This window comes from Anolis carolinensis, chromosome 3 (genome assembly GCF_035594765.1).
Source record: "Anolis carolinensis isolate JA03-04 chromosome 3, rAnoCar3.1.pri, whole genome shotgun sequence".
NCBI classification, from domain to species: Eukaryota; Metazoa; Chordata; class Lepidosauria; order Squamata; family Dactyloidae; genus Anolis; species Anolis carolinensis.
In genome coordinates, this window is record NC_085843.1 from 253,357,187 (window position 1) to 253,379,492 (window position 22,306).

At 41.8% G+C, this 22,306-nt stretch overlaps 1 protein-coding gene across 2 annotated transcripts in view; it reads left to right on the forward strand.

Annotated features, from left to right (window-relative positions):
- The first annotated feature begins 11,286 nt into the window (after positions 1-11,286).
- Positions 11,287-22,306, forward strand: part of rasa2 (RAS p21 protein activator 2) — a 55,910-nt gene continuing 44,890 nt past the window's right edge. The window contains exons 1-2 of one of the 2 annotated variants that reach the window (XM_003218281.3): positions 11,287-11,532; positions 19,703-19,820. In XM_003218281.3, the coding sequence (XP_003218329.3) occupies positions 11,469-11,532; positions 19,703-19,820 (182 nt within the window). In that variant the 5' untranslated portion in view covers positions 11,287-11,468. The remainder of the gene's footprint in view (positions 11,533-19,702; positions 19,821-22,306) is intronic. The other variant, XM_008106219.2, reaches the window with a different exon arrangement.

Genomic DNA, 22,306 nt, shown 5'->3' on the forward strand with positions numbered 1-22,306 from the left:
AATATTAGCATTATATATTACTATATTGAACTATACCACTATACTGTAATATTATTAGTAATATTATATGTAATATAGAATATATAATAAATATTATTATATGGTATTATTATTAGTGTTATATTGTATTACATTATAATATTATTATTATTATCAATATTATATGTATATACAATATATTATATTATAAAACTGAGGGCGGGGGCCGGGTAAATGAACTCGGAGGGCCGCATCCGGCCCCCGGGCCTTAGTTTGGGGACCCCTGCCCTACATTGTACAGCTTACACGCTGGGTGATCCCATTGGGGGGGGGGCATTGGCCATCCGGTACCCCCCATTGCTCCAAGGCAACACGAGAAACCTCCTGTGTTGCTGCAGTAGCATGCTCCACTTCACAATCCCTTTAAGCACTGGAAGTAGTAATACGTCGTGTAATGGAAGCCAGCTGAAAGGGGTGGCGAAGTGGAACATGTTGCCACTTCTTCCCCTATCTTGATGAGGTCATTGGACATTTACATTAATCTGTTATGCGGTGTTTATAGTGGACTCTGAAGAAGGTGCTCCAGTTGTACTTCATAAAAAAGGAAATCAACCTGTTGAGCAAGCCTGGCAAATGCTGATTTGCCATCAGGAAATATTTGGTTTTTATACCAATTTTATATACCCGGGGTCACATTAACATTTCTTGGGCCAAAAGCGGTCGCAAGTGGAAATGTTTAAGGAAACCTGGTCTGTTTGAACGCACCACCGATGTTTTTTAAATGCCTTGGCATTCCATTTGGTATATCTTCTGACCCCAAAACATTTCGCTCCACATTTCTCTCCTCTGGCCCCTTCTCCATAGCTCAGGTAATGTAAAAGAGCTTTTAAAGTCTCATCGTTTTTGAAGTTTCTCTCCCTCCATTCCTTATTCTGTATATTGGTGGCTGTCTGCATAGCAAGCAACCAATGTGCAGAGATAAACTCTGGTAGAAGTCTATGTTGCAGTCAGGGCCGGCCGGAGATATTTTTTGATGTAAAGCGGGGGCGCTGAAAAGCGCCCCCGCCACCGGCGCCCTGGCCCCGCCCAGCGTGCCCTGGCCCCGCCTCCCACGCTGCGTGGGAGGCGGGGCCAGGGCGAATAGTGAGGGGGCGGGGCCAGAGTTGGCCCCGCCCCCCGTGCCCTGGCCCCGCCTCCCACGCAGCGTGGGAGGCGGGGCCAGGGCACGCTGGGCGGGGGGGGCGGCGTCAGAGCTGGCCCCGCCTCCCACGTTACCCCCGCTCGCCCGTCTGGCCTTGTGTAGCAGGCCAGACTCAGCGGAGGTTTCTCCAGGCCGCGATTGCGGCCTGGAGGAACCTCCGCTGAGTCTGGCCTGCTACAAAAGGCCAGACGGGCGAGCGGGGGTAACGTGGGAGGCGGGGCCAGCTCTGACGCCGCTCCCCCCCCCCCCGCCCAGCGTGCCTTGGCCCTGCCTCCCACGCAACGTGGGAGGCGGGGCCAGGGCACGCTGGGCGGGGGGGCGGCGTCAGAGCTGGCCCCGCCTCCCACGTTACCCCCGCTCGCCCGTCTGGCCTTGTGTAGCAGGCCAGACGGGCGAGCGGGGGTAACGTGGGAGGCGGGGCCAGCTCTGACGCCGCTCCCCCCCCCGCCCAGCGTGCCTTGGCCCTGCCTCCCACGCAACGTGGGAGGCGGGGCCAGGGCACGCTGGGCGGGGGGGGCGGCGTTAGAGCTGGCCCCGCCTCCCACGTTACCCCCGCTCGCCCGTCTGGCCTTGTGTAGCAGGCCAGACGGGCGAGCGGGGGTAACGTGGGAGGCGGGGCCAGCTCTGACGCCGCTCCCCCCCCCCCGCCCAGCGTGCCTTGGCCCTGCCTCCCACGCAACGTGGGAGGCGGGGCCAGGGCACGCTGGGCGGGGGGGCGGCGTCAGAGCTGGCCCCGCCTCCCACGTTACCCCCGCTCGCCCGTCTGGCCTGCTACACAAGGCCAGACGGGCGAGCGGGGGTAACGTGGGAGGCGGGGCCAGCTCTGACGCCGCTCCCCCCCCCCCGCCCAGCGTGCCTTGGCCCTGCCTCCCACGCAACGTGGGAGGCGGGGCCAGGGCACGCTGGGCGGGGGGGCGGCGTCAGAGCTGGCCCCGCCTCCCACGTTACCCCCGCTCGCCCGTCTGGCCTGCTACACAAGGCCAGACGGGCGAGCGGGGGTAACGTGGGAGGCGGGGCCAGCTCTGACGCCGCTCCCCCCCCCCCGCCCAGCGTGCCTTGGCCCTGCCTCCCACGCAACGTGGGAGGCGGGGCCGGGGCACGCTGGGCGGGGGGGCGGCGTCAGAGCTGGCCCCGCCTCCCACGTTACCCCCGCTCTCCCGTCTGGCCTTGTGTAGCAGGCCAGACGGGCGAGCGGGGGTAACGTGGGAGGCGGGGCCAGCTCTGACGCCGCTCCCCCCCCCCCCGCCCAGCGTGCCTTGGCCCTGCCTCCCACGCAACGTGGGAGGCGGGGCCAGGGCACGCTGGGCGGGGGGGGCGGCGTCAGAGCTGGCCCCGCCTCCCACGTTACCCCCGCTCGCCCGTCTGGCCTTGTGTAGCAGGCCAGACGGGCGAGCGGGGGTAACGTGGGAGGCGGGGCCAGCTCTGACGCCGCTCCCCCCCCCCGCCCAGCGTGCCTTGGCCCTGCCCCACGCAACGTGGGAGGCGGGGCCAGGGCACGCTGGGCGGGGGGGGGGGGAGCGGCGTCAGAGCTGGCCCCGCCTCCCACGTTACCCCCGCTCGCCCGTCTGGCCTTTTCTAGCAGGCCAGACGGGCCAGGGCGCACTGGGCGGGAGGCGGGGCACCGTCAGGGCGGTGCCCCGCCTCCCGCCCAGCCTGACGGCGCCCCCCCGGGCCTGCGCCCGAGGCGGCGGCGTCAGCTGCCGCATGAGTGGGGCCGGCCCTGGTTGCAGTTTATACTTTAGGATCTATTTTATAGATCAAGGCTTCTTAAACTTTTTCCATTTACAATCCCTTTCTGCCCAAGAAATATTTTTGACCCCAAGTACTGAGGTACATAAAATAGATAATAAATCAGAATTTGTAAGGCTTGCTACACAAGCTGATTTTCCTTTTTGTGGAGTACAGCTGAAGCATTTTCTACAGAGTCCACTAAATACTGTACATTGTTGCTAACAGATTTCTGTAAACAGGTGCAGTTCAGAAACATTTTGTCAGCAAAGGTAAAAACCTTAGGTTGCAGAGTATCAAAAGAAAAATATAATAAGGCTGCAGCAGAAACAAAGCCCCGAAGTAATGTGGTCAAATAAGAAGCTACATTGTAGCATAAAGTCATCTTACTTTATTGCTGTAACAGAAGCATAATACAGGAACAAAAACTCAGAGAGAGAATACAGGCAGAATGCAGAGAATATATAAATGAAAAACATAGCTCCACCTGTATCTGATTGATAAAGCTCAAAATACAAGCATACTGCCAGTTAAAGGTACAGACCTACTGGCTAAACATGAACTATATAATTTTGCAAACATTATAATACTTTCAACACATTTTACACTTGCCAACTTTTTATGATCTCAGCACTGAGCAAAGGACCCCATTTGGGGTGAGGACCCACAGTTTGAGAAGCAATGCTATAGGCAAGAGAAAAAAATCACTCTTCCTAAATATGTCTGCCTGTAATCAGATAGCTGTGGGCAACCATCAAACGTACTTCTTTTGCATATGGTAGAAGACTGCTGAAAGTTGCTATGGCAAATGAATACGCACACATAATATTGGATGATTCCATGGTCATAGATTTAGAAACCAAAGGATCTATGAATCCTGAATCACTTCCATATAGCAGGAAGTATTAGCTTGAGGATGCTAATTGGATTCCATAAAATTTGTCAACCAGACCAAAGAGAGAGAGAAATTCCCTTTGATTTCCTTCCTTTTATGTTAATCACTGTGTTTGAGTACATGTCTGTAGAGAAGGGGTCCATAGTATTCATCAGCTTTTCAAAGGTTCTGTGATCTAACAAACAAGGGTTAAGAACTACTGCTTTATTGGAAAAGTTATGCCTAGGATTTTTTAAAAGAGCTAAAAAAAATGTTCAGGTTCTAACTAATCTCATGGGGAAGGTGACAAAGCCTATTTATACTGACCATTTGATGCCGTTTCAAGCTGGCATTTTAAAAAGTGGTTTCATTGTGTAGATGATTCCAGAGGAAATCCTGAAACCAGTTTGAGGCTTGGAGGGTGATGACACAAACCACCGAGCACTGATGCGTATTAAAGGCTTTATTTTGTGCACTTCTGTAGGAGTTTATTGTCTTGCCACCACAGTTTGAAGCTAGGTATATAAAATAGATAATAAATCAGAATTTGTAAGGCTTGCTAAACAGGCTGGTTTTTCTTTTTGAGGAGTACAGCTGAAGCATGTGGAGTATAGCTGAAGCTAGCGTCAAACTGCATTAATTGGTCTGTGTAGTTGGGGCCTGAGTGTCCTAATATAGGAGGAGGGCTGGCTAGCATTTATGAGTTGCATACAGCAGCACATTGTATGCACAGCCGTTGCTTAACACAGGGAGAGAAAGGTGAAAACTTCAACAGCTGATAGCTTCTTCAGCAGTGAGTCCTTGAAGCCATAACCTTAATGGCAATCAGTGCTGCTAGTATAATATGGAGTTGCACACCATGCAACACATCCCAGCTAAGGAGGAGTACATAATCTCCTCTATTCCCATTAAAGCTAGAAACTTATTTTAAAGACATTTGACATTTTGAAGAAGAAGACAGAAACTGCAGAGGAAGAGTGGTACATAGTGTCATGGCACAGCAGCTGTTTCTGATCCTTTTGACAGTTGGCAAATGAAAAACACATGGTCAAATGTTTGTTCAGTAAGAACATGGTTTAATGACAATTTAATGCCTATTGTATGAAGTTACTTGGACTGAATTAAAATGGCAGGCCCAAATGGTGCTCAGCCTATTCACTCCAACAATGTTTCACTCTTTATACATAGTGCAGGGATGCCATATTTGGAAAGGAAGGAAGACGATACAATTACCTGCTGACTTCCTAAAACCCACCAGCCTCTATGACAACTTTCACATTAAATACACTTACTACAGTATATGAGCTGCAACAATTGCTATTAGAAATATTCCAAACTTTCATGGTACTCAAATAACAAGAAATGTATTGTTTAAGAGATATTTAATGACGCCAACAATTGATCTGGTTGCAATTGACCTCATTGTAAAATGAAGTGTGCTCAAATTATTCCAAATGCATTGGTATATGGAACTCTTATCTATTAAAAAAACAAACCAAAACAGTTACTTCATTGGGTTGTTGTATGTCTTTCGGGCTGTGAAAGCCCGAAAGACATACAACAACCCTGTGATCCCGGCCATGAAAGCCTTCGACAACACAATTACTTCATTATCCGTCTCTTTTCCCTGTCCCTTCCTTTTCTGACAGCTGCCTCAGCTGGACATTAGTGAGTTACCCAGTAATCCTTATGGGGCTGATGTTGTCTGCGTCCTAGGCTACCCTGCCCCTGCTTTTGTCTGGATTTTCCCCTCCTCCTCAGATCTCTGCTGTGCGATTGTCCACTTACTCCAGTTTGTACTTGTCAGAAGACTCAAATGTTTAATTAATCTATCTGGACAGAAATTTTAGTTCTGAAAAAGTGAATACGTTCAGGAAAATAAGGGTATATAGTAACCCGTGTGTGTGTGTGTGTGTGTGTGTGTGTGTGTGTGTGTACATGTCTTCCCCCTTTTCTGTTATCAGTCAAAATAAGAGACAAAAGAGGCTAAACCTACTAGGAGACAGAAATGTGACAGTGAAACAATAGATGGGCTCAAATGACAAGTTGAGAGATGCAAAATAAATGTGTGACCCCACTAGAGTTAAAGCTATTTAAGCCTCTTGAATTACAGTGGGAACATTCACCATATACCCAAATCTCTTTCCCTGAAATCAATAGACAGCAAATGCTGTTCCTATGCACATTTTGCTTTATACATATTTCAAAGTTATGTATGTGTGCATTCAGTCACCAGTCAGTTTAATGTGACTCCTTTAATTTCATAGGGGTTTCTAAGGCAAGAAATATTCAGAGGTAGTTTGCCAGTTCCTTCCTCAGCAACACCTGATCTTCATTGGTGGTCTCCCACCAAAGTACTGACCAGGGCTGACCCTACTTCATTTCCAAGATCAGATCGGATCTGGTGTCTAGGATATGTAGGCCAAACTTCAAAGTTAGTATCTCCAAATTCCTCCAGAATTGTTTTTGAGTAAACACATATAGGGTCTGATCATAATGAACCTAACATGCTGAATCATGCCTGTAACTGGAAATCTGTGCCAAATGAACTGTTTAACACTGGTGTTCACAACAGCTTAATCATAAGGAATTATTATTACACATGACATTTATCTGCATACTAATACTAATATACTTTCATCATATTAGGTTTCAGGGCAGTGTTCCACTGAGAATCAGTTCAAACAAACACAAAGAAAAATAAAGTCAAACTTTTCTCCAATTACATTGTGTAAACAAACCATAATTGCATAAATTATACTGGTTTAAAGATCTGGGTAAATGAAAATCATCTAATAATATCAGATAATAACTCTGTTGACATCTGGCAAAGCTGTTTGTGAAAAGGGGCTCCATAAGTGGGACACCCGCATTCCTTACTAAGGAAGGGAAGTCTCTCTATTCACAAGGAAGGAATGTTGAGTTCCATAATTATAGAATATAAAAGGTGATTCAGAAGGATTGTATACAAAGTTACATTAGCCATACATTTTGTGTGTGTTGTTAAAGCCTTCCTTGCTATAAAAATAATTGTGAGATCGCGCAGAAGTATTCACGCTGAGTAGCGAGGGACACACCCTTACCTAGAGTGAGACTGACTTCTGGGAATAATTATTATGTAAGGTTCTGCTGTTGTTATTTCACTTCCTCTCCATAAATCACTGCATACATAACAGGTGACAGTATTATTTTCACCCAAGCTCCATTTCACTGTTTCTACATAATATGGATGACATGTTTCCTTTCTTGCAGCCAATTCCTCTGACTCAGAATCAGATTTTGATCCCTATGACTTTCTTTTCTCACATGGCAATTAATCCTGAAGAATAATACATCTATCAAGAAGCAGTGACAAGTCATTTCCAAGTTGTCTTAGTGTCATTTCCGAAGCTTGTTTAACAAAAAATATCTTTATGTAGTGAATGTTGTAAGCAACTACTTTGCCATATACCTGGCCACTCCAAATATACGTATCTATGTGAATTTGGTGTTTTACTCACACAGAAGCTGTCTATATACTGTTCTTAAGAGCTTAAATTTAAGTACATTTTCACAAAGATTTTCCATGAGCATTTTGAAGGTATTCAGATCCAAATGGAGAAAAACATCTTCCTACATTAGTATATTTGGAAATATACTTTTCGAAAGAAAGAGCAAGGAAATTGTCAACATTTAAAACCAGATTTATTAGAATTTAAAATTATATTTTTAGAGAAATCTAGGTCCCTTTTATGTTTTCTGCACAAGGAAAGTATTGCTTGAGCATCCCTTATCCCAAATGCTTTGAGCCCCTTCCAGACAGATGTGGAAAATCCCATGTTATCTGCTTTGAACTGGATTATATGGCAGTGTGGACTCAGATAACCCAGTTCAAAGCAGATATTGCGGATTATCTGCCTTGATATTCTATGGCTGTGTTGAAGGGCCCTGGGTCTCCTTTGTGGAAAAAGCAGATTATTATTATTATTATTATTATTATTATTATTATTAGGTTTAATGGGTTTTATTTCCTGATAACAGGAAATAAATTCAATTAACTACTGACTGCTATTTAATGCCAAAGTTTGATGGCTCCAAATATTCCTCTTCACATGAAAAGGAATCTTTTTCTTGTAAATGTTCCATTTCTACAGTGAATCTGCATCCAACAGTTATATATCCATCTGCACTGAATGTTCTGAAACCTTCTGCTTATATACTCCTACTCCTAGGCTGCTAAAAATACATCTTTCAAAAACACAAATTTTTAAATGGATTCATATGCTTCACTTGCATTGCACCCAAAGCAGCCACTACATATTTTATCACTTCCTGGAATCATTGCTATTGCAAAATGAAGAATACTGCGGACGAGACTAGCCACTGTGAAGATGAATAAAACATTTTAATTTCTTTTGTTCTTTTTAGCCTAGGCTACAACTACTGGTTAATGCTCCAGCTGGAGTACAGGCATAGCTAAATTTTAGAAACAGTAATTTCCAGGGCTTGCTCAATGATGCAGTCCTAGGGTGCATCCACACTGTAGAAATAATTCAGTTTGACACCACTTCATTTGCCATGGGTCAAGGTTATGGGATCACAGGAGTTGTAGTTTCACAAAGTGGAAATTAATGCAGTTTGACACCACTTCAACTGCTATGGGATCCTGGGAGTTGTAGTTTGGTGTGGCGGCAGCCCTCTTTGGCAGAGATAGCCGAAAGACCTTGTAGGATTTCATAACATGGCATAGCATTGAGCCAGGTCAGTAGTGCCAAACTGTATTCATTCTACAGTGTGGAATGATGCACCTTTGATGAGACTCTGTGAAGCAAGCCCTGAAATAATAATAATAATAATAATAATAATAATAATAACAACAACAACAACAACAACTATTTTGTTTGCTGTGTCATACTATGTTGTTGTGTCAATTATTATTATTATTATTATTATTATTATTATTATTATTTTATTTCTTACCTGCCTCTCCTCACGACTTGAGGTGGGTTTCATCATTGCTAAAACACATAATCAAAACACAATTATTTTAAAACACTCCATAGAATGTTGTTGTTTGTTCGTTCAGTCATTTCCGACTCTTCGTGACCTCATGGACCAGTTCACGCCTGTTAGCAGTCACCACTCTCAGCTCTTTCAAAGTCAAGCCACTTACTTCAAGGATAACATCCATCCATCTTGCCCTTGGTTGGCTCCTCTTCCTTTTTCCTTCCATTTTCCCTAGCATCATTCTCTTCTCCAAGCTGTCCTGTCTTATTATGTGAGCAAAGTATTTCATCTTTGCCTTTAATATCCTTCCCTCCAGTGAACAGTTGGGCTTTATTTCCTGGAAAATGGACTGGTTTGATCTTCTTGCGGTCCAAGGCACTCTCAGAATTTTCCTCCAACACCACAGTTCAAAAGCGTCTATCTTCCTTCACTCAGCCTTCTTTATGGTCCAGCTCTCACATCCATAGGTTACTACGGGGAATTCTATTACTTCGTGCATAGAAATACAAAGTCTGTCACTGCCTCCATGTTTTCTCCTTATATTTGCCAGTTATCAATTAGTCTGGTTGCCATAATCTTGGTTGTTTTATGTTTAACTGCAACCCAGCTTTTGCATTTTCTTCTTTCACCTTGGTTATAAGGCTCTTCAGCTCCTCCTTGCTTTCAGTCATCAAAGTGGTATCATTTGCATATCTAAGGTTAATGTTTCTTCCAACAATTTTGGCTCCAGCTTTGGATTCATCAAGCCCCACATGTTGCATGATGTGTTCTGCAAACAAGTTGAATAGATAGAGTGAGAGTATACGGCCCTCTCGTACTCCTTTCCCAATCTTGAACCAGTCTGTTGTTCTGTGGTCTCTTCCTACCGTTGCTACTTGGCTTTACAGATAAAGTGGCTTGGTATTAAAATGTATTTCCATAAATACATATTAAAGGGCCCTAACAAGACAAAAGTTAGGGCCCTTCCACACAGCCATATAACCCAGAATATCAAGGCAGAATAATCCACAATATCTGCTTTGAACTGTGGGCCCTTCCAAACAGGCCCTATATCCCAGGATATGATCCCAAATTTTCTGTTTATCCCAGATTATCTGGCAGTGCGGACTCATATTAATCCAGTTTAAAGCAGAAAAGTGGACGCTAGAAATAACACTGTACGGAAGCTGACTAGCAAAGCTGGGGATCACAACCAGACACAGTGAAGACATCTGCCCTTGCGCTTTCCTACTCTGTTGCTGAATATGCATGCCTGGTGTGGAATACATCTCACTACGTTAAAACTGTGGATGTGGCTCTTAATGAGACATGCCACATCATCACAGGATTTCTACACCCCACACCACTGGAGAAGTTATACTTTTCAGCAGGCATTGCATTACCTGACATCCGCCGGGAAGTTACAGCCAGCAATGAAAGGACCAAGGCAGTGACATCTCTGACCCATCCCCTGTTTGGGTATTAGCCAGCATGCCAACGCCTTAAATCAAGAAATAATTTTCTAAGATCTACAGAGATACTCGCAAGAATACCTCAGCAAGTGAGAGTCCAAAAGTGGCAGGCGAAAACCCAGAACATCAATCAGTGGCTGATGCCGGATGAGAGACTCCCGCCTGGGCACACAGAAGACTAGGTGACTTGGAAGGCTCTGAACAGACTACGCTCTGGCACCACGAAATGCAGAGCTAACCTTAAGAAATGGGGCTACAAACTGTGGAGAAGAGCAAACCACAGACCACCTGTTACAATGCAGTCTGAGCCCTGCCACATGCACAATGGAGGACCTTCTTACAGCAACACCTGAGGCACTCCAAGTAGCCAGCTTCTGGTCAAAGAACATTTAGTATCATCCCAAGTTGTCGTTGTTGTTTTAAATTTCGTTTGTATTTTCAAATACATTACAACTTATACCATCAGTTCACTTCTGACACTATAAATAAAAAAAATCCACACTGCCATATATCCCAGTTCAAAGCAGATAGTGTGGAAGGTTATAATCCAGAATATCAAAGCAGATAATCCACAATATTTGAAGTGGGTTATCTTGAGTCCACACTGCTATATATTCCACTTCAAAGCAGTTAATGTGGGATTAGTGTTGAGAAGAAGAACATCCACTAAGACAGGCCTTGGCAAACCTGGGCCCTCCAGGCGTTTTGGACTTCAACTACCACAATTCCTAACAGCCTACCGGCTGTTAGGAATTGTGGGAGTTGAAGTCCAAAACGCCTGGAGGGCCCAGGTTTGCCAAGGCCTGTACTAACGCGACCATAGCAATGTCAACTCCATATCTTGCTCTGGGTTGAGGAAGTGTGTGCCACCCAAGACAGCCTGGATTTGAAAGTGACAGCCTGACAGAAAGGAAATGAAAACAGCAGCTGCGCATGCGTACCAAGTTCTCTCCTTCCCTCCCTTCAGTTGTTGTCGTCGTGGTCGTCACCGCCGAGGCCCCGCCTTTCATTTCTTTCCCCTTTAGCCAATCAGAGGAGGCGAGGAGGGAATGGGCGTGGCTAAAGTCCCTTTTCCTGTGGTCGGCGGGGTCTTTCTCTGTCTTTGGGCGAAAGAGGAGGAGAAGCAGAAGGAGCGGCGCGTGAGGCGGCGGCGGCGCGTGAGGGGGAGAGACCTAGGGCGAGCCGTTTGGCCGTGGACATCCGGTTTGCCCCCCACATCCGGTTGTGCCTGCGCGCCTCAAGGAGAGCCATGGCCGCCGGCGAAGGGGCCGAGGAAGAGGTGCGGGTGCTGCAGACGCTCCGCGGGAAGATCTGTGAGTCCTGGGAGGGTGTGTGTTGTGGGTATTGTGTGTGAGAGAGAGGCCAGGAGACAGAGAAGGAACTCTCTGAGGGGAGAAGAGCCGGAAGGAGGGAAGGGAAGGCCTTCTTCGCCTCAGGGAAGCCGCCCTGACTCACCCCTGTCTGCCTTTTCCTGGGTGAGCCCTCTCAGAAACTCACCTCTCGGAAAGCTGCCTCAACATTGCAGACTTGATGCAGTTTGACTTCGCTTTAGCTGCTGTGGCTCATTGGGTGCCTCTGTGCTGTTCAGTTTGAAAGAAGTATCACACTAAATCATCTCAGTTTTGACAGAAGTATCACGCTATAATAACACATAGAAACAATAACATTGTAATGTCATAATGCTAATGTATTATATATAATATTAATAATGTTGTTATATTATATATGCCTTGAAGTCCATTTTACTGATATTTGAATCCTTGATGGAGTATATTTATTTGGATTTGTAATTTTATGTCTTGGTTTTAATAGAACTGTTTTGGGTCTGTCTTATGATGTTTATTATGTTTACTATGTTTAACTTTGTTGTATGGTGTTTTTTGACAATTGAATGTTTTTTATGTTCATGTTGGAAACTGCTCTGAGTCATCTCGAGGAGATAGAGCAGTATATAAATAAAGATTATTATTGTTATTATTATTATTATTATTATTATAAAATAATAATGATAATAATATAGATCGATATGTAATGACTATAGGAACGACCTGCTATGGATCGTGTGATTAATTATGAATGTTATTTTAAATGTTTTAATTGTTTTACCTTAATTTTATGATTTGTTAAATGTCTTTTAATGTTGTGTTGTCAAGGCATCAAATAGCTGCCTTCTATGTAAAGTCGCCTTGAGTTCCCTCTGGGGTAGAGAAAGACAGGATAGAAATATTGAAAATAATAATTAATAAATAATTAATTATTATTATATTACTACAACTTATGATATAGTAAAATATATTCTATAATACTTTTGTTTTCCTTTGTCAGGAACGACTTGAGAAACTGCAAGTTGTTTCTGGTGTGAGGGAATTGGCCGTCTGCAAGGACGTTGCCCAGGGGACGCCTGGATGTTTTTTTATCATCCTTGTGGGAGGCTTCTCTCATTGTCCCCTTATGGAGCTGGAGCGGATAGAAGGAGCTCATCCGCGCTTTCCCTGGATTCGAACCGGTAACCTTCAGATCAGCGACTCAACCTTGAGGTCAGCAGTCCTGCCAGCACAAGGGTTTAACCCATTGCGCCATCGGTGGCTCCTTCTATACCAGTGGTTCTCAACCTATAGTCCCCAGAGTCCCCAGGTGTTTTGGCCTACAACTCCCAGAAATCCCAGCCAGTTTACCAGCTGTTAGGGTTTATGGGAGTTGAAGGCCAAAACATCTGGGGGACCCACAAATTGAGAACCACTGGTCTATACTATAGTACTTCTACGCTATAATACTAATAGTATAATATCCTGGTAGTGCATTATATATGTTGTGGTGTATAATAATATAGTACTGTACAATATAATATATAATATAATAATTGTATATTATCTATTACATGTAATATTACTAATAATAATAATTTATTTCTTTTCCACCACCATCTCCCAGAGGAACTTGGGGTGGCTCACAAAAAATTAAAGGTGTAAAAATATGTAAAATACGAGTGCAAAACAAAACATAAACAATAAATAGTCAACATAACATCATAAATTCACAGTACCCCCTAGTAAAAACAATAAAAGGCAGCAATTGCTGTAGGCAAAAACAGTAGCATTCAGTTACAGAATTGTAAAGTGCTGAAGAATCTGAAGGTCCTCATATGTATTATTAAAGAATCTAAACCTGATCAAAGCCTTGCCAGAAAAGCCATGTCTTTAATTGTGTGTGGAAGGTTTGGAGGGTGAGGGCTAACCTGATCTCCTTTGGGTGGGACTGAGAGGAGGGCCTCCCTGGTAGATCTTAAAGTCTGTGCCAGTTCATAGAAGGAGATGCGGTCTCAAGATAGATCTCAAAGATAGTAATATTGCAGTATAGTGGCATAGTACAATATAGTAATATATAATAATATAATATGGTAGTACTATACTAAATATAATTACTGCTGATAATATAATATATAATGATATACTGTTTTATTATTGTATATTTATATACTTTAAGTTGTAATGTTTTTGATTGTGAGCCATTTTGAGTCTCTATATGGAGAGATAAAGTAGGATATTAATAAATAAAAATAAAATAAATGGTTAAATATAAAACTCTTCAAATGCACATATTAAAATAACACATCACCAAGGTTGGCTTGAACACTAACAAAACCTAGATTCAAATTCAGTTTAAAATTGAGGGATTGGACCTGTATCTGATGCTATGGTGTTGTAAATAAAAAACAAAACATAAAGGAGTTGTGGGATATTTAAAACACCTTTGTGACTTTTAGCCTGTATATGGCGATGCCACCCCCTTCCCCGAGGTTGTCCAAAAGGCCATCTCAGTTTAATCCTTCTACGATTTTGTGGAATTATTTGGTAAACACTCAACCGCTTTTGGGAAGCAGAACTGTTGTGATTGCTGTTGTGGTTGCTGTATATTATGGTTCTGTCTCACTCTTCCTCCCTGGGAATCTCTCCACAATTATGAGTACTTGGTGAGGTAGGTTCACTTTAGTGGGCTTTGTGGTTAAGTAGGTGTCTAAACTCAGGTTTTGTGAGTCTTAGTCCAACGCTTAGCTCTTATGCTATCCCATATAGCTGATTTGCATTAGACACTGAGGGGCCATCTACACTGACCATTTACTGCAGTTTAAAGTTAGCTTTAGATTGTGATTGCCAGACAACAAACTCAGTGCTTGGTGATTTGTATAATCAATTAGGGCAGTGGTTTTCGACCAGGTGTTTTGGCCTACAACTCTCTGAAATCCCAGCCAGTTTACTAGCTTTTAGGATTTCTGGGAGTTGAAGGCCAAAACGTCTGGGGACCCACAGGTTGAGAACCACTGACTTAGGCGATCCCTCGTTGTCTGAGTATGATGGCTTTGCAAGGATTTTATTTTTCTTGGAAGATGCCTGTGCATGACTTTTTTTTTAATGTGTGGAGGTTGGTGCACAGCTGATCAACACACAGTCTTCACAGAGTGAGGGTCCCTACCAGTGGCATGGTTAACATGACAATGGTGGCTTCTCAATCTGCAACATGTGCCTTGTTGTCTTCTGTCTGATCTGCTGTTGAGGTATTCAGGTCTTCGGATTGTGCTTGGTCTGGAACCTCCCCTGCGGCCCCTCCATGAAGTACAGAACTCCGCCGGTTGGGCCCATAGGTTCATTGGAACACGCACACCCTCTCACCACGACAAGGTGACAATCCAACGACGGGGTGTATAATCACCAAACAGGCTACAAACTTGTTTCAGGATTTCCTATATACGCTACAGTGAAACCTCTTTCTTTAATATTGGTATGAAACTGCATTAAATGGTCAATGTAGATGGGGCCTGAGACATTACTGTATGTGTATGGAGTTCCAAACACATGCAAGTAAATACTAGCAAGTTTGGGTGCATCTACAAATTAGAATTAATGCAGTTTGACACTATTTTAACAATTCCATAGCACTAAGCAATGGCAGTTAAAAGTGGCATCAAACTGCATTAATTCCATAGTGTAGAGGCACTAGTGCTATGTACTTCTGGGATTTGTGGTTTGGTGTCATACTGGCACTTAGCAGAGAAGGCGAAAGAACATGTAAAACTTTCACAATCCCATAGCATTGATCCATGGCAGTTAAAGTGATGTCAAACTGTCTTCTAAAATGTAGAGTCACCTGAAAGAAGGTTTTGCAGTCCAGTTAGGGCAAAGCAAGGGTGAGGTAAAAAGACAGGGTTGGGGGTCAGATGTGAGTCAGTCAGAATGTGTGGGGGTAAGAGATGCCAACCTACAAATTAAGGCTGGAGAGAGAACAAGATTCTCATATCTGGAAAGGTAAAATTCTTGCTGGAAGGCATCTACCATTTCCTAATCTAGAACCAAACTGAATAAACCTTTATTGCAATCAACAAATCATTAGGCAGCACATTAAACACATATTAAAATGATGAGAAACCTTCATATTAAGAGTAAATACCATTGCAACAATTAAAAGAATATAAAAGCTCTGTTATTTCTGGTAATAATAATTTCGTAATGGTTATTTGAAGGAAAGAGCCACATACTGCACTTGGAGAGCCCCTGCCAAATCTTAACTGCTTAGGTTTGAATATGTATTCGAAAATGCTTTTGTGTGCCTGCTGTGTACTGTAGTCAAGAAACATAACAAATGAAAGGTTTACAAGGTACTGAAATATTTTGATATTTTGAGGTAAATTACACTAGGTGAAATGCATGGGTAATTTGTTTAAAAGACTTTGGATTATTCTTCATTGATTTTAAAGTACAAAGAACATCTCAGTGTTGTGGAAGTATTTACAGTGAGCCCTTAGTATCTGCTGGGTTAGATTCTCCCCCCCCCCCCCCCGCACCATGGATACCAAAATCTGTGGGTCATCCCGAAATATACAAGAGTAAGCTAAAATGACAAAATCAAGGTTTGCATTATGGAATGGTTTTTAGTATTTTCAGGCTGTGGATGATTGATTAAGTGCATGAGATCCTTTTCATATAAAGTATGTAAAGAATAAAGGCAGAGGGGGATTGAAGGCAGAGGGGGATTTGCAAGATATAACAATCTCAGTAGAACACACATGTGTCTGTAAAATGTTCTACTAAAGGAAAAACCGCCTGGCATCATCATTATTAACATTTAGATGCTGTGCTAAGGCCATTCTCTTCTCGAAGGCATCTAATTTTTGATTTTTAATTTTCCTTATCTTTTACTATTTAAGTTTTATTGCTGACTCTTATCATGTTTTGGTGCTGATTTATTTGTTTCATTATGACCTTTTTGATTATTTTGTGTATTTAATAAGTATCCTGAGATTGTTCGCCATTTGCACAGCATATACAATTTTAAATGCATAATAGGGCATGTCTGCATTTGATCTCTTAAGAAAACAGATAGATTAGAAAGACAAAGGCATACCTTAAGCATAGGGTATTGGAACTGGAGTTACTAGAGCATTAAAAGATTGTTCTATGAACAAATAAGTTACACCTGTGAGTTTATTTTCTGAACAGGCATGAGAAGAAAAGTAGCATTATGCTGCATATTACCATTGAATCAGGCAGGAAGAGGAGGCAATGATACCTTGAAGAAAATTGAACAACAGCCATAGAAATTATGCACCACCTGTATGATCTTAAACAACTCTATAGTTTCTGCCAGATGGTCCTCTAGATCTGTCTGTCCCAGCTGTATGAATACTGCTAAGTCTTTTCATGCAAAAATATACAAGATATTTATAGTATTAATGATGTCATTGATGACTCAAGTGTTTTATACTTGCTATGGTGGAACGGGGTTCTCAAATTGTGCTTATTGATAGAGAGGGACTCCACAATGCCATGCTACTTTCCCCCTCTTCCTCTTTCCTCCTCCTGAGAAATGCAGGACAATTAAAATTCGGAGCTATCAAAACAGCAGCAGCGTCCTGGGCGGAGACTCTTTCTCCCCCACCTCCCTTAGACTCTTTACCTCACTGCCCAGACCCCCCCTTGCTTTGCTTCCAAAAGACTATATCGTTCCCACCTCTCGGGTGCTTTGATGGTGTTTTTCGTCCATGATAGAATGGAGTTGAACTGGATGGCACCTGGAGTTTCTGCTATTGTTATTATTATTACTGTTATTATTATTAATTGCAAATACTGGGTAGCCATCTGTTGGGGGTGCTTTGATTGTGCTTTTTCTGCATGCCAGAAGAGGATTGGACTGGATGGCCCCTGGGGTCTTCCACTGAAATACTGTTTATGTTGGTTAAAATGGTTCATCGTTTTAAATATTGGATTATTCTTTCTTTTTTGCACTACAAATGAGATATGTGCAGTGCATAGGAATTTGTTCATGTTTTTATCAATTAGTTCACACAAACACTCTCCATCTGCTACTGATCCAGCCTGTCAAATTTTAAAACGCAATGTGGCCCCTGTGCCAAAAAGTTTGCCCATGCCTGATATATACACATTGTATATAATATATAAATATTTTTGTGGCTCCACGAAGAACTTTTGCTTCAAAAAGCGCTCCGCAGCTGAAAAGGTTTGAGAACCCCTGGGATTGAAACACACAGCACAGGAGAGTCTTGAATGTGTACCTAAGTTGTGTGCCTAAGTAGGCCATAGTTGTCACTTTCAAAGCAGCTAAGGTAATACATTCTTAGCGACTAGTCAAAGCTGTAACTGCTTGCTAGGAAGTCTTAAATCCAAATGGAATTTCTCTTTGAGTCAAACACATTTATTGAAATAAAAATGTTACTTGTGATAGCATTTTAGTTTGTGTCTTAAATGACCTAAAAACACATGTAAGTTCCTTTTCAGTTTTGATGTAGCAGGGACATTGAGTAGAATTTCTTAATATGATCTCAGTATTTTTAGATAACTTAATAAAGTGGAAGATTAACTGGGTCTATGTTAGCTGAAACAGATGGTAACAAAGAAGTCAGAAAAGCTGGAAATAAATATTTTATGATATTATTTGGTCAAAAATTGTACTGTTTTTAGCCTGACGTAGATTTTAGGACAGCTAGAACAAACAGGATATAGTGGTTTTCCTATGGTGAGAGGGATCGAAGTACATTCATGTTAGTCAAACGTAACCCACTTCCTTTCTCACGCCTCAATTCAGTATTTTCTAGAGAATGACTTGCAGCACCTATAACTTCCATTTTGATGTGAAACTAGATTTCATATTGGTTCAGTTCAACAGTATAGTCTTTGAAAGATAAACATTGTTTAATTGTAAGCACATATTTGATTTTAAATTGTCGTACCAAATTTGGCTTTAATATTTTAATACAACCTGTTCTGTTCTATGATTTTGTGCTTAGAGCAGGATCAGTATTATCATGCCAGTTTACCCCAGTAGAATTTGTCTGTCTATATTGGTCTTATTGAAACACATTAGCTAAGTTCCACCAGCTTGTAAAAGCAGGAAAACTAAAGGTTATCGCTGTAAAGTAGTAACATGTGCAAGTTTAACAGGTGTCACTTACTGAAAGCACTTTATTTAGCTGCAATAACAAGGCTGTAAAATTAGCATTTCTGCACCTGAGCTCATCTGTTCAAGCACGATAGTATTGATGGGGCACCATTAAAACAAACAATACTGTATATATATTGTCAAGGAGTAGTTTGTTACTGTCTGCTTTTGAAATTGCACTACTTATTTTAATCTAATAAGAGTACAACATTTCCCAGGCAGGACTGTCTAAAAATGGAGGTTAATTTATTTATTTTAGGGGCTTCTTTGGTCTATTTTACTGACAAGGGGAGCTGAGTTGAATGTGAATTGAAATGATTATTCTCTAATGTTGTTCAGAGAACTGCATGTTTTATTGCTGAAAGTTAAATAAAAATGAATGTAACTGTAGTTGTCCAGATTTTTTAAATAGCTGTGTAAACTGTTTGAAAGAAATAGTTATCATTTAAGTAGCATCTCCTTGTTTTATAATTTGTACTTATATTGCTTTCAGCTGCAAGCTTTCAGGTCTACTGCAAGTCTTATTTAGCAAACTCCGTCAAGCCTAATCAGATTACTGAGATGGGATTCCTCTGAGGAAAGCACAAGTGTTGCAGTGTGGTGTTAATTAGTGTGTGATTGAAATCCTTTCTTTCAATCAATATTCTTAACATGAAATATTTTTTCTGAAGGAGTTTGATTGGAGATAGAATCGCAGCTTTCTTTTTTTACCCAGAGTTCTAATGTCTACAGCATAATGAAATGTTCTATGGTTTTTATTTAAGAAGCCAACTATGAAATTTACATGTGAGTTGGGGAAGGAAAACAATCTAAAATAGTTTTGAAAATTGGGAGCTTCCTGCACACACGAGATTTGGGAACACATGTAGCCTATGAGTGGCATTTTCTCCACCTCTGTGTCTGTGTCTTTAATATTTCCAGCTTTTCTTTTAGAATTAAAATGTTGTTCTATGACTGTTGACAGGTTTGTATATCGATAGTATCAGAGGTTTTTTTCATATTTGTTTAAACTTTTTTATTTTTCTTTCTTACTAGGTCAAGCCAAAAACTTAGTGCCATACTCAGGACCAAACAAAATGAGAGATTGCTTTTGTACAATTAATTTGGATCAAGAAGAGGTTTATCGCACTCAGATAGTGGAGAAATCATTAAGGTGAGCAGTTTACCCTGATGGTTGATGATTTAAAGTGATACAATAGCCCTCGGATAAAGTAGGCTACTAAGAAATCTCTTAATGTCTAGAACAGGGGTCCTCAAACGTTTTACGTAAGCAGAGCGTCGTTCCACAATCCTTCAGACTGTTGAGGGGCCGAATTATCATTTGAAAAAAAAAAGAACAAATTCCTATGCACACTGCACATGTCTTATTTGTAGTGCAAAAAAACCCAACAACAACAACAATGAAAGAATAATACAATGTTTAAAAATAAAAACAATTTTAACCAACGTAAACCTATCAGGATTTCAATGGGAAGTGTGGGCCTGCTTCAGGCCAATGAGATAGTCAAGTTAATTAGGATTGTTGTTGTGTGCCTTCAAGTCATTTCAGACTTCGGGCAAGCCTAAATCTAAAACTGAGGGCGGGGGCCAGGTAAATGACCTTGGAGGGCCGCATTCAGCCCACGGGCCTTAGTTTGGGGGGCCCTGGTCTAGAACATTGGCAGAAATGGAACTGTGATCCAACTTATGATTAGTTGTTTCTTCCTTGTTCTGTCTGGTTATATATTTGAAATAGTTTCTTTGATTTTGGATCTGCTCAATAACTCAAGTGTAGGTCTTGCAATGGAACAGTTGCTGATTGAAGGCTTAGTATTATGAGAGTAATTTTCAGTCTTCTCCTCAGCCTTCTCCTCCTATGGCTGTAAAGAATAAATCAAGAGCTTTGACTTCTCTTACATTCAACTCAGTTTAGTGTGATACCCAAACAGTAAACTGTGGCCAAGCATGAGAGCTTGATAGAAGTTTTATTGTCGATTGACTTGTTTTATTGCTATGTTTTTATATTGTCTGATGTCTGGACTTGGCCCCATGTAAGCCTCCCCGAGTCCCTTTCGGGGAGATGGAGCGGGGTATAAAAATAAAATAATAATAATTATTTATTATTATTATTATTTATTATTATATAGAAATCAAATTTATAAATGATTAGTGCTGATTAATAATAGTAAAGGTAAAGGGTTTCCCTGAAATTAAGTCTAGTCGTATCCGACTCTGGGGGTTGGTGCTCATATTCTTCTAAGCCGAAGAGCTGCCGTTGTTCATAAACACCTCCAAGGTCATGTTGCCGACATAACTATATGGTCTGCCATTACCTTCCCACCAGAGTGGTACCTATTGATCTACTCACATTTACATGTTTTGAACTGCTAAGTTGGCAGAAGCTGGGGCTGACAGTGGGAGCTCACCTCACTCCCCAGATTCAAACCGCCGACCTTTCAGTCAGCAAGTTCAGCAGCTCAGTGGTTTAATCTGCTGCACTATTGGGGACTCAATAATAATAATAATAATAATAATAAATAATAGCAGCTTATGATTAATCAGCTCCAATAACCTAAAATATAAGTGGAAGTTTCTGAACTCTAGTGTCAGAGAAGGACCTCATGACCCAAAAGTTAAATGGCATTTTCCCCAATCTTTCTTTTCTGTGACATACACTTTCTTTAGATAGGGGAGTGTACAATCTCCACCCAGTTGTTTGGACTACTTCCAAAGAAGGCAGATGAAATGTACTACTACACAATTTTTCCCCTTCCAACCATGCTACAATCACATCAAGGTTTGGCAAAAGTTCAATGGCGTCTTTCAATATACTGATTCAAAATTGAACACTTATTAATTTTGATGTGAAAACAACAGTTTATTATCTGTTTTGTTTCCTTGGAATAATATTTGAAATAAGCAGCAAGCATAAGATTGTAATGATCTTGGTATTTATTATGAACATATGTGTAGAAACATTCAGATAGTTCAAAAGATCTTTCTGGAGGTGTTACATGACAGTTTGTAATACATAATTAATAATGATGTTTTATTAAAATTGGCTTGGAAGTTTCATTAAATACAGGAACTCTATTCTTATAGAAGGAGAATTTTGTTCACAGCATTAAGGAGCCTTTTAATTGATAGAGTGTAGGGTCTAAGTTTTTATTCATTAAACTTATGTTCTGCACTTTCATGGTGCTTGTGGTATCACATCCAAAGGGTAGATGTGAGCCATACCTGTCTAGCTTTATCATCAGTTTACATAACTCTTCCCCATTTAGATTCATTGACAGTGTGTTGCCAACCATTTTTTAATTAAAAAGTGACCAGAATACAGAAAAACAAACAAACAAGAATGTCCTACAAAGTAATATTTTAATTCATAATTGAAAGGGACCACACGGGCTGCTTTGTCCAATCCTCTGCCATACAGGTATACAAAACTAAAGCACTGAAATAGTCCCATTGGGATTTACATTAGTGCTGACTTGCCTTTCAGTTGATTCTGTGGATTTGCTCTAGGTGATAGTAACAATTGGATTTAGGCGTAGACCTAAACTAAAATGGACATTTTTTTTACTTTGTAAAAGACTTTAAAAGACTTGAACTCAAGAGAAAGGACATTGTAACAGTTTGGTTTTTCATAAAAATTGTATT